The sequence below is a fragment of the Oryx dammah genome, unplaced genomic scaffold (assembly GCF_014754425.2).
Source record: "Oryx dammah isolate SB20612 unplaced genomic scaffold, SCBI_Odam_1.1 HiC_scaffold_24, whole genome shotgun sequence".
Classification (NCBI taxonomy): Eukaryota; Metazoa; Chordata; class Mammalia; order Artiodactyla; family Bovidae; genus Oryx; species Oryx dammah.
This window is the reverse complement of record NW_024070208.1, coordinates 30,736,120-30,748,947: the sequence shown is the minus strand read 5'-3', so window position 1 is coordinate 30,748,947 and position 12,828 is coordinate 30,736,120. Positions and strand designations below refer to the sequence as shown.

Genomic DNA, 12,828 nt, shown 5'->3' with positions numbered 1-12,828 from the left:
CTTCACCCTACGCCTGCATCCTTTCTGATTAAACGAGATTGGAAACCACAATTAAATCAAAGGCTGTCGTTAACTCTTAATCCTTCACTTACCATATCCGCCGGGACATTACTGGACATCTTGCCGTTTGACATATACCCAGATGTTTACGCAAAGAAAAAAAAAATTTTTTTAAGACAACAAATTAAAGAGTCTTCTGTTCGTCTTCGAGCTAACAAATCAGTCTTCAAGATCTTGATTGGTTCGAGATGTGCTCTCCAAAAAAAATTTTTTTAATAAAATAAGTTCTTTCCGAGCCGAAGTGCCGGCCTGGCCGGGCGCAGAGGAACAATCGCCGGCAGAGCTGTGGCCGGAGCGGAGCAACTCCCGGGTCGCCGAAGTCAGCAGCAGCGGCAGCAGCAGCCCCAGGACCGGCCGCGCCAGGTGGACCGAGCCGAGTGACACACGGACATGGAGCGGGGTGGGAGGGGGTTAAATCGCCTTCCTCCTTTCCCAGCCCCGCCGTGATTCACACTTGCTCCCGAGTCGAGTCCTCATGAAGCGAGAGGAGGATGCCCAGGTGCCGCGGCACACAGAGAACTTATGTGGCTACACATGGACGCGTCCTCGGCGGCCGGAGCGGGCAAACGGCTCTCAACTCGTGCGGCCAGGGCCGCGGAAGCCCGCGCTCAACGGCATTTAACTCGTTGGCAGCCGCAGCGCTAGCCCGGGCCGGAGAGCCTGGGGCGGGGAGCTGGGGGAAGGGGGCGGAGCGCCGGGCGCTCGGCCCGCCAGGAGCGAGACCCCGTCGGGGCTCAGGCCGCGGGCGCCTCCGGGCAGCCGCGGGGCTCGGGGCGCATCGTCTCCGGCTTCCCAGCGCTCCTCTCTCGCCTCCTCCGCCTGTGCCTCCTCCCCACCGTCTCCGCCTTCTGCTCCCCTCCCCGGCCTCGCGAGCTCCCCGCGACGCCGACTTCGACCGGACCCCGGAAGAGGCCGGGTCCTTCCTCTCCTCAGCCCGGGAACCGTTTCCTCTTAGAGCTCCGTCTCTCTGCCTCCTCCTCCTCCACTTTTCAGTCCCCGACGCCGCAGCCGCCTCCTGTCATCACCCCTCAAGCCAACATGGCGGCGGCGGCAGCAGCTGCCGGAGCGCGAGCCGGGGACCCGCGGAGAGCACGGCCCCCCTCCCCCCGCGCCTTCCTCGCAACCACCGCCTCCGCCTTCCTTCACCCCCCCCCCCTCTTTCCGCGAACACCGAGTGCGTCACTACGGAGACCACCCTGGAGCATCACGGGAAATGTAGTCTACGCGGTGGGGTGGGGGTGGGGAGCGGGACACCAAAAGCGTTCTAGTCGGACTCTGAGGCCACGCCCCTCTTAGCAACAGTTGCTAGGAGAGGAAAGCTCGCTTTAGCCGGGCGACTGCCCAGGAGTTTAGGGAGATACCTGCTGCCAGGAGGGCTGTGATCCTGCGAATTATTGGGGGGAGGGGGGTAGTTGGGAAATGATTCTGCACAGAGAAATTCCCTCATACACAATATACTCGCAGACTAAAACATGGTTTACCTCCAAGCAGAATCATTCATTGTAATGACAGCGCGCTCTCCACATCCTGCAATCTCAAAGCATTTCGTATAGTGATTTCATCTAGGTCTCTCCTCAACAATACATTTGGAGGATCAGAAGCAATCATTGATTTCCAATAAGGTCATAGAAGTTCAGCAAGAGTAAGGATATCGTTAAGCAGGGAGAATGTTTGAACATGTGTTTCTTGACGACCCAGGGCCATAAAACTATAATCTACTTAATTGAAATTACCCAAAACTACATTCAAGACAATAGTGTATGAACCAAAAACTGTGTTAGATACAATCGCGTACGATGCAAACTCTGTCAGGAAACTGCTACCTACGCTAAACCACATGGGGTGACACGGGTTTACCAGGCTAGCCCTGAAATCCCACTTAACTCAAAATATGACTGAAAACTTATACACCTGCAGTGATTAGCAAGCAACAGAAAATAATACTATCGGTGAGAGACTTAGATGAAGAATATGTCTACCCCAAATTTAGGAACAAAATGTAGAGACTGCAAACATCTATCTGACTCATATCTCTCTTAGTGCTCCGAGTGTTTTAGGAAAGGCCATCTCAATAAGATACCTGTATAAAAATGCCAACAGACTTAAGAGTCTGAAAGCCACCTCTCCTACCTCCAGCTCTGTGACCTCATCTGTGAAACAGTCTTGCCTACCTTCCAGGGGTCAAGTAGGGGCAGTTGTGAGGATGACTCCATGCATGGGAAATAAATCACTTTGTAAATAATATGCATCGTTTGATGTGAAATGTTACTACTTATTCATTCAGCAAACCCTCCAGGCCCTTGGCGAGGCACCGGAAGTTTAAAAGATGACTAATCCAGGCAGTGTCCTCCATTGGCTGGGAGCCTGTGTCATTGCCCCAGCAATCTCTCCAGGCAGGTGTGTCTATCATGATGGAAACTCTCAAGAAGTTAGAGTACCTACCTCTCGAATAGCCTGGCTGGAGAAATTCCAAACACTCCTAGCGGTGTTCATCATCCTGGGGTGAGTTAGGGTGGTAACCAGGGAGGAGGAGGGTAGGTCAAATTCCCAGAAAGACCAAAGGTCAGAAGACAAAAGAGACCCAAACCTTGCCTGGAGTAGGTTTCAGGACTTGATCTAGATATGTCTAAGTCTGTAGCTGCGTGAGTCTCCCTGGCCTCATTCCCCATGTGTAGCAACCTCAGCGCCCTCTCCACCAGCCCTCCAGGAAATCTGAACTGCTGAAGGAGCTCACCAAGTTCGTCCTCCACCCCACTCCAAATCCCAACTTTTGTCCAGCTGCTGTCCTGCCCACGGCTCTGCTGAGTCTGAAAGTAACTGAAAGACAAGAAAGAGAAGAGAGCAGGATGTATAGAAGCCTCAACCCACTTCCTCTGCTCTTTCCCAATAATCATGCAATGACAAGAGAGGTAACGACCTCCGCCGCCAGCCCAAAACCTTGGCATCTCTGACACATGGTGCTCTGTTTGCTGCCACAGCAAAACGCAACATCTTTCAAAAGTAAAGTCCCCACACCTGGCTGTTTCTAATCATTCTTCTAAGGGAGGCTGCAACATTATTTTCCATAACATTCATTATAGCTCTTCCCTAATAGTGTTAAGGCATAAGGAAGCATGACCGGACACCACTGCAGATTTTTGCACTCTCCTGTCTTTACTCTGGACTTCCCGATTCAGGTGGGTAAGATGAGAGGCTGGAGAAAGAGTCTCTGTGTCCACAGTGAAAAAGAATAGCAATTTTTTTGATACTTTCAATCCACTGTTAGCAACAGTCTAAAGGAAGTGAATGACACAGCATTTTTGTATTGGGAAAAGCAACTCCATGGGAAATCAGAAGCCTTGCCTCTGCCAATGAATTTGCTGTGTGACCTTTGCCAAGATGCTTTGCTTCTCTGAGCCTCAATTTCTTCATCTGCAGAGATTGGACTAAAAGCCTCTAAGCTGCTTCTAAGAGTCTGTGAAGTCAAGTTCCAGAAGAATAAAACATGACACCCATGATCTGTTAAAAATATCTCTTCCAAGTGACTGCTCACATGTATAAGGGGTTTTTTTTTGTTTGTTTGTTTTTCTCGGAGGTGGGGTGGGGTGGAGCCGGGTGTGATAGAAATATTCTAAGATTAGATTATGGCAATGGCTGCATAACTCTTAAGTAGATACACTATAAACCATTGAATTTCACACTTTATGTGGATGAATTTTTTTTTTTATTTTTAGAATTACAGTTAAATATACATGATATAAAATTTACCCTCTTAACCTTTTTGGGGCACACAATTCGGTATTAACATCCACTTTGTTGTACTGCCCTCACTACCATCCGTCCACAGAACTCTTTCATTTGTGAGACTGAAACTCCAAATCAATGAACAAACTCCCATTCTCCTTCCCTCCAGCCATTGGCAACCACCAGCCCCTTTGCCACCTCCATCCAATGTCACCCAAGGCTGACCTGGTCTTCTCTGGTTCCAGTGTAAGAGTCAGTTCGAGGTTTTACTTTGTAGAAGTATACTACGTTTCTTTCTCATGAGAAAACCTATATGAAGCCCCCTAACACCAATGTGAAAACTATCATAGAAGTGTCCTCAATAAATGTTAATTTCCTACCATAATAAAAGATCAAGGACTTTTTCTCTGAAACAGGAGATAATTTGATAGTTACTGGTTTAGTAATGGACTGTCCCTTTTAGTCATATATATACAAAATTGGCTATGTCAGGTCTTAGTGGCAGCACGAAGGATCTGGTTCCCTGACCGGGGATCAAACCCAGGTCCTCTGCATTGGGAGCACCGAGTCTTAGCCACTGGACCAAGAGGGAAGTCCCCCTACCTTTAGTCTTGACTCTTTCCAGAACAGAATGAATGTACTATGTGTGTTTGTTGATTTAAGAATTGTGCTGTGAATGCATTTTTTGGGATGTGAAAAAAAGAATTAAATTGTCTAAGGCAAGGGAACAGGCAGACATGTGGTGGGCCCGTTTTCACTCCTGAGGAGCCCCTTACACATGAGTTGCAATTATGTCTAGCCCTTTAACCTTACGCTCCCCTAACCAGACATTCTCAACCCTGTTCCTATAAAAATCACTAGGAGCCATTTAAAAAGATGGATGCCCCACCCCTACCCCAGCACAAGTTAAGTCAGATTCTCCTGAACCAGACATGACATCACTATCTTTCAAAGCTCACCCAAGTAATTCACTTGTGCAGCCACAATTGAGAAACACTGTGTAAGTCAAATTCCTTCAAGTTCAGCTTCTTTCCTATGTGATCCAGCAATACCATTCCTGGGCACATACCCTGAGAAAACCATAATTCCAAAAGATACATGCACCCTAATGTTCATAGCAACACTATTCACAATAGCTGGGACATCCAAGCAACCTAAGTGTCCCTCAACGGAGGAATGGATAAAGAAGATGTGGCACATATATACAATGGGACAATAAAAAGGAATGAAACTGTGCCATTTGCAGAGACATGGATGGACCTAGAGACTGTCACATGGGTCAAGTACTTCAGAAAGAGAAAAGCAAATATTGTCTATTGACACACATATGTGGAATCTAGAAAATGGTACAGATGGACCTCTTTGCAAAGCAGAAATATAGATACAAGTGTAGAGAACAAATGCATGGACATAAAGGGGGAAAAAGAGGAGTGGGGTGGATTGGGAGATTGAGACTGACATATTGATATAGACACTGCTATGTGTAAAATAGATAACTAATGAGAACCTACTGCATAGCACAGGGAGCACGACTCAGTGCTCTATGGTGACCTAAATGAGAAGGAAATTCAAAAGAGAGGAGATGTATGTATAGCTGGTTCACTTTGCTGTACAGCAGAAACAAACACAACATTGTAAAACAGCTATACTCCAATGAGATCTTCCCAACCCAGGGCTCAAACCTGGGTCTCCCACATTGCATGTGGATTCTTAACCGTCTGAGCCACCAGAGAAGCCTTACTCCAATAAAAATTCATTCAAAAGTAAGATCAGCTTCCTTCCTCTTTGTCAGTCTTGCCTTAATAATGAGTGATAACCTCTGCAGGTACTGTGATTTGCAAAGGTGACCACAATCATAAAGATTAAAGGAGTAATCATCATTGCCCTGTTCTCCCCTCCCCCACCCCACTGTGCTCATTCAGCCACCCAGATGTTGACCTTCCCTCTGATACAGCCCAAGTCTCTTTATCTCAAGACATTTCCCTCTTTGCTCAGAGTCCAATAAGAGAGAGAGGTGGGGAAGGTGAAATTTAAAATACCATGTGATGAGTTGATAAATGCCACCATGGGAACTGGCACCAGGCACTCGGAAAGCACACAGGAAATGAGGCAAATTTAGCTTTGAGGTGTCTGGAATTGAACTGGATGAAGGCTGGTTGAGCAGGTGGGGTGATCAGGAAGAGCACACAGACATACGTACATACACACATACACACACACACTCCAACCAGATAGGAAATCCCTCACATTTAGAAACTTTGGATCTGTCCCAGACTGTGTATGCTAATTTACTGTTCAGTCGCTCGGTCGTGTCCAGCTCTTTGCAACCCCATGAACTGTAGCACACCAGGCTTCCCTGTCTTTCACTGTCTCCTGGAGTTTGCTCAGACTCATGTCCATCGAGTCAGTGATGCCATCTAAACATCTCATCCTCTGTCGTCCCCTTCTCCTCCTGCCCTCAGTCTTTCCCAGCATCAGGGTCTTTACCAGTGGGTTGGCTCTTTGCAACAGGTGGCCCAGGGATTGAAGTTTCAGCTGCAGCATCCCTGAGTGCATTCTCAGTGTGCGTTCAGTCGTTTCAGTCATGTCCATCTCTTTGAGATGCTATGGACTGTAGCCTTCTAGGCTCTTCTGTCCATAGTGGGGTTGCCATGCCCTCCTTCAAGGGATCTTCCCGATCCACGGATCAAACCCGAGTCGCCTGCAGCTCCTACATAGTAAGTAGATCCTTCACCACTGAGTGGCTGGGGAAGCCCTTCAACATCAGTCCTTTCAATAAATAGTCAGGGCTGACTTCCTTTAGGATTGACTGCTGCGATCTCCTTGCTGTCCTTTGGTTGAAAAAAATCCTGTTCCTTGTGGTTTTTCATTTTGCATTGAGATGATTTCTATCTGGTCGAACCTTTCCCTGTGTGTAAGAAGTAAACATTTCTGAAGGCTGGACACTGAGCAAGCAGAAACAGGGCAGCAAGCACAGTAAGGTCCAGGGCCAGGGTGGAGTAAGCCCCAGAATCTTCCCTGTTGCACAGCTGGGAGGGTTCCCCCATAGCTGGGGGATGCATCTTCCCCTGGCTGGGCATGGGTCACACGACCCTGGAGTTCCAAGGGTCTTTTATTTTGCTGCACTGCCTGGCATGTGGGATCTTAGTTCCCCAACCAGGGATCAAACCTGCACCCCCTGCACTGGAAGCGCAGATTCTTAACCACTAGACCCCCAGGGAGTCCCTTAAGGGTCATTGTAGTACAGCTATCAATCAGGTAACAGTCAGAAATTATTTCTTTCAGTTCAGTTCAGTTCAGTCACTCAGTCGTGTCCAACTCTTTGTGACCCCATAGTCTGCAGCACGCCAGGCCTCCCTATCCATCACCAACTCCTGGAGTTTACTCAAACTCATGTCCATTGAGTCAGTGATGCCATCCAACCATCTCGTCCCCCTGTCGTCCCCTTCTCCTCCTGCCTTCAATCTTTCCCAGCATCACGGTCTTTTCAAATGAGTCAGTTCTTCGCATCAGGTGGCCAAAGGATTGTAGTTTCAGCTTCAGCATCCAATGAAAATTCAGTCCTTCCAATGAAAATTCAGGACTGATTTCCTTTAGGATGGACTGGTTGGATCTCCTTGCAGTCCAGGGAACTCTCAAGAGGCTTCTCCAACACCACAGTTCAAAAGCATCAATTCTTCGGTGCTCAGCTTTCTTTATAGTCCAACTCTCACATCCGTACATAACCACTGGAAAAACCATAGCTTTGACTAGATGGACCTTTGTTGGCAAAGTAATGTCTCTGCTTTTTAATATGCTGTCTAGATTGGTCATAACTTTTCTTCCAAGGATTAAGCGTCTTTTAATTTCATGGCTGCAATCACCATCTGCAGTGATTTTGGAGCTCCCCTCCCCCCCCCAAAATTATTTCCTTATTTACACATAATTTACATACCTAATACAGTCCCTGGGCCACCGCATCACGAGTGAAGGAGGTGACACCCAGTTTTGCTACAGATAGGCAGCTTTGTTATTTCTCTTTTGGGCTGTAGCCACCTTCCCTTCCAACTATCCGTAACCTCCTTCAGGGTTTGAGCTGGGCTTTATTCATCTCTGTAGCCCCAGTGCTTAACATATTGTAGGAATAGCACCCAATATCTTGTCAGTAATCACATGGAAGAGATGAACTCTACATTCTCTTCCCAGTTCCATGATTTTGCAAAGTCAGGGATTATCTTTTGATGTTCTATTCAGACCTAGGAGTGTGCCTCATTAAGGCAGAAATGATATTCAGGCTTCTCTCATTTGCTTTCCCATGACTAAGAGAATATGCCAATGGAAAGACAATTTTTGTGTGCAGGCTGGAATTCACTTTGAAAAAGTGAGTTCTGTTTTTTAATGGTAACAAGTTTTTAACAAGTTTTTTTGCAAACATACAGCCATGGGAGTTGGGCAGACTATATTCGTGGGTCACCAGATAAGTAGTACCGAATGACCTCTTGCTGATGTCTTGCAGTGCCTTTCTTCCCAACCCAACCCCACTTTTGCCCACACCATTGCAGGGTTTTGCCTGCACTGTTGAATATCTAAAGTTGAATCTAGAAGGAACCTTAGCAATGTCGTCATCTCCAATTCTTTCAACAAATGAGGAAATAGAAACTCTTAAAAGGTACCCACGTTTTCTCTGTAATTTTCCAATGAACATAAGAATGAGTTTCCTCCGAGATGTTCCAAGAAACCAAAAGGCAGAACGGTTCCTAGCGGCATTATGTAATTGTTGAATTATTACATGATTCTGTGTTAAGTCATGACAAATATACCAAACGAATATAAAATGCATCATCAAATTGATTTCCTAAAACACAGTCATTATGCTTGGTTTTCATTGCCATGCAAATTAGTCACCATCATAGGATTATTCAACGAAAAGGCATTTTTTAACGCCAAAAGTAGTAAAATGCTATTCAATTAAAAAGAAAAGAAAAAAAATCCTGTATAAGATTATACTTCCATCAGTGTAGGCAAGAGAATTCTCTTGAATACTAATCTGGTGGCATGAACTGGAAATTCTATTTCTTTTATACCTTAATAACCTCTGCAATAGTCACTGGACTTTTGTCTGCTTTTATCTTTTTTAATTGAAGGATAGTTGATTTACACTGTTATGTTAGTTTCAGATAGTCACTGTTTTTGAGACTAGTTTTTTGACTGATTGACCCATAAGTCCATGTCGTTCAAACTGTGGTTTTTTCTTTACCAAAGGAGACAGTGACATTGTCCATCAATAAATGTATTGCACATGATATTAATATCTAAGGCAGCAGCATGACGAATCCAGGAAAGATTTCTCCATAGCCTTGTGTGTGCTTGTGCAGGCTTCCATCACACTGACAGGGAGATCACTAGTCGGAAGGGCTGGGGCCAGAGAGTGGCCTCTGTTATCATCACTGATTCAGCTCTTGAGTCAGGCCTTGCTGGGCAACCACCCTCGTGGCTGCATTTCATGACCGTGTTACATGGAATAATCAGCATGCGCCTCCTCCAGCATGCCAGTCAGAGACTTCACACAGGAGCCGGGACCTAACCATCTCTCAAGGGCAGCAGTGATAAAGGAATTGCCCTGTTTAAATGGCATCTCCTTCAGCAAGTCAGGAGGCTTCATGCCACATCACCTTCTCATCTTTCTGGGGAATTCAGATGTCATAAATTTATCACAGTGGTAACCTTTGCTGTAAGACCAAAGTGTTAGTCGTTCACTGCATCTGACTCTTTGCGGCCCCATGGACAGTAGCCCACCAGCCTCTTTGTCCTTGGGATTCTCCAGGCAGGAATACTGGAGTCAGTAGCCAATTCTCTTCTCCAGGAGATCTTCCCAACCCAGGGATCAAACCTGGGACTCCTGCATGGCAGGCAGATTCTTTACTGTCTTATCTACCAGATCAAAGAGAGGTCCTAAAGTGAACTTAAATCAACAGATTCCAGTGAAAGAGGGAGGGGAAAGTAACATATTGGTTATGAATGTGGACCCTGTATTTAAATCCTGGCTCTGCCACTTACTACACATGTAAATGTGCGTGAGTTACTCAATCTTCTCATCTAAAAAAAAAAAAGTGAAAGTAGAAAAATACATACAAAATTCAAAAATTTAAAAGAAAACTCTTTCTAGCACATAATAAGCTCTCAATAATAAGCAAAGATGACAATTATCATAATAAAATGAGATACACTGGGAGAGACTTCAAGTATTTGTCTCACTCTCTTTTTCTGCTGTGCTAGGATTTTCATATGTGATAGTAACTTGACTAAACCAGCTTCTCTTAGGGCCCGAGTTTTCAACTATTTGTTCTTGTTCAGTTGGGATCCAGCCACACTGTCTGCCTCTTGTTATAGAGACCAGTAGAACCACACTGATGAAAAAAATAAATAAAGAAAGAAAGAAAGAACCACACTGATGAAAAGCCTGGCCTCGTGGAGACATGGGTTCGATCCCTGGGTCAGGAAGATCCTCTGGAGAAGGAAATGGCATTCCACTCCAGTATTCTTGCCTGGGAAATCTCACGGACAGAGGAGCCTGGGGGGCTACAGTCCATGGGGTCGCAAAGAGTCGGACATAAGTGGCTAAACAACAACTATATGTATGTGTGTGTGTTTATGTGTGTGTGTATAACTGAATCACTTTGCGTATACCTAAGCTAATACAACATTGCAAATTAACTATACTTCAGTTTTAAAAATGATTTAAGGGACTTCTCTGGTGGTCCAGTAGTTGGGGCTCTTCACTTCCACAGCAAGAGGACTGGTTTGATCCCTGTCGGGGAACTAAGATCATGAATGCTGCATGGTATGGCCAAAAATAGCTAAATAAAAAAGGTTTAAAGAGAGAGAAGGAAAAGACAAGAGGAGACTAGAAAGAAAAAGGGGGGGGGGCAGCAGAAGGCAAGCTCTCCCAGGTAAGCTCAGGCACCATTTGGGTTTTCACATACTTTATTTTGTGTAATCTTTACAACAGCCCTGGGAGGTCACGTTGTTTTGCCCATTTTACAAATGAAGGAGAGACTCAAGAGTGAGACAACTTTCTCAGGGTCACTGGGATTCTGACTCAGATCTGTTTAATCCTGAGGATTCAGCAGAAGGGCAGGAACAATTAGAAAAAGCACCCTGCGGCAGTTTGCATTAACTCAGGAAGGCACAGTTGAGGTAAAATCTTAGAAAAGCAGAAGCCTCAGTCTCCTTTGCAGATGCAGACATGCTTCCCTTCCACAAACTGCAAAAACAGGCAAGTAGCTTTAGGAATCCAGAAATAAGTTACTGGCTTCATAAAATACTGGCCTTTGAGTTTAGTTTCTTCTAAGGATATAATGGCAGAGGATCCTGGCAGGCTAAGGTCCATGGGGTGGCAAATAGTTGGACATGACTGAGCGACAAGGATATAATTTACCCATTAAATCCACTCTTGGGGTTCTCGTGTTCCTGGAAGGGTGTTCCTTCTTTCTGTACAAATATGATTCCAGGTAGCTCTGCATCATGACATAGTCAAAGAAATTGAAATGAAACTTTGCCAGTTATTTAATAACAAATCACACGACTAACATTTATTAGCACAAAGAGATGGCAAGCTTCAGTGAATCTCCTGACACCATAAAATACTTGCAGGCCTGAACGGATCTTCTGCCTTTTTACTCTTTTCTTGCAAGCACCATCCCTTTAGGACAGAAGCAAAGGCCCAAAGCTCATTTTTTTAAAGTGTTCTAAAGAAGCGCTTGTCAAATTTCAAATTCAAATTCCTTCCAGGCTGTACATTGAACGAAGTGAAGGATGAGTCTGTTGAAGCTTGAGGGTGCTTTCCGCTACACCTGGTGGTTCTTTGGGGATGAATGTCTGGTCATTAAATTAAAAGGCCAGCTTACTCCGAATAAGATTATTTGAAATATGCTAAATAATAGTTACAAAATTACAAAAGTTACAAAAGTTGGGGAGAGTTTTGTTGGCATTGGAGGTGCCTTCCCCCCTGCCAAATTTAAACTCCAGTTATATCATGACTTAGTAAAGAATCTGCCTGCAATGTAGGAGACCCAGGTTCGATCCTTGGGTTGGGAAGATCCTGGAGAAGGAAATGGCAACCCACTCCAATATTCTTACCTGGGAAATCCCATGGACAGAGGAGCCTGGTGGACTACAGTCCATGGTGTCACAAAGAGTCAGACACAACTGAGTGACTAACACTTTCACTTTCACTTTATAGGTGGCTCAGATGAAAAAATCTTCCCTGGTGGCTGAGACGGTAAAGCGTATGCCTGCAATGCGGGAGACCTGGGTTCGATTCTTGGGTTGGGAAGTTTCCTTCTCCTGAGAAGGAAATGGCAATCCACTCCAGCACTCTTGCCTGGAAAATCCCATGGATGGAGGAGACTGATATGCTACAGACCATGGGGTCGCAAAGAGTCTGACACGACTGAGTGACTTCACTTTCCTTTCACTTTTAGACGATAAAGAATCCACCTGCAATGCAGGAGACCTGGGGTTCCTCTCTGGGTGGGGAAGATCCCCTGGAGGAGGAAATGGCAACCCATTCCAGTATGCTTGCCTGGGGAATCCTATGAACAGAGGGGCCTGGCGGGCTACAGTCCTTGGGGTCGCAAAGAGTTAGACAAGACTGAGCGACTAACACACATGTTCTTTACATGGGTATGTACTATTTGATTTTAGTTTCTTTGTTAAGTCAAATGTGTGAAGTCTCAAATTCACAAATAAATTGTAGTGACAATAATTCTTATGAGGCTCAGTATGAAATTAGGAGTCTTGATTATAAACCATTGGTACCTGCACTGTCAGTGGTGTGCTCTGGTTCTCAGCGCAGCTGCCTGCTGGTCCCCATGTTTTACTGGGTTGTGATGCCTTTGAGTTGGCGCCTTATTCACCCTTTATTTACTGCGATTGGGTGTGTTTATTTTCATTCTTGTAAAAATTTCTGCTGACTGCAAGATATGCAAAGCTTTCACATCAAGGATAAGAACCTACCATTTTTGGAATCAATCATTTTTTATAGGATGGTTCATTATGGATTCT

At 45.5% G+C, this 12,828-nt stretch overlaps 1 protein-coding gene across 1 annotated transcript in view; it reads right to left on the bottom strand.

Annotated features, from left to right (window-relative positions):
* The window catches only part of UBL3 (ubiquitin like 3), a 48,728-nt gene extending 47,526 nt beyond the window's left edge, over window positions 1–1,202 (bottom strand). The window contains exon 1 of the mRNA XM_040267446.1: window positions 93–1,202. Coding sequence (XP_040123380.1) covers window positions 93–134 — 42 coding nt within the window. The 5' untranslated portion in view covers window positions 135–1,202. The remainder of the gene's footprint in view (window positions 1–92) is intronic.
* Window positions 1,203–12,828: the final 11,626 nt, after the last annotated feature.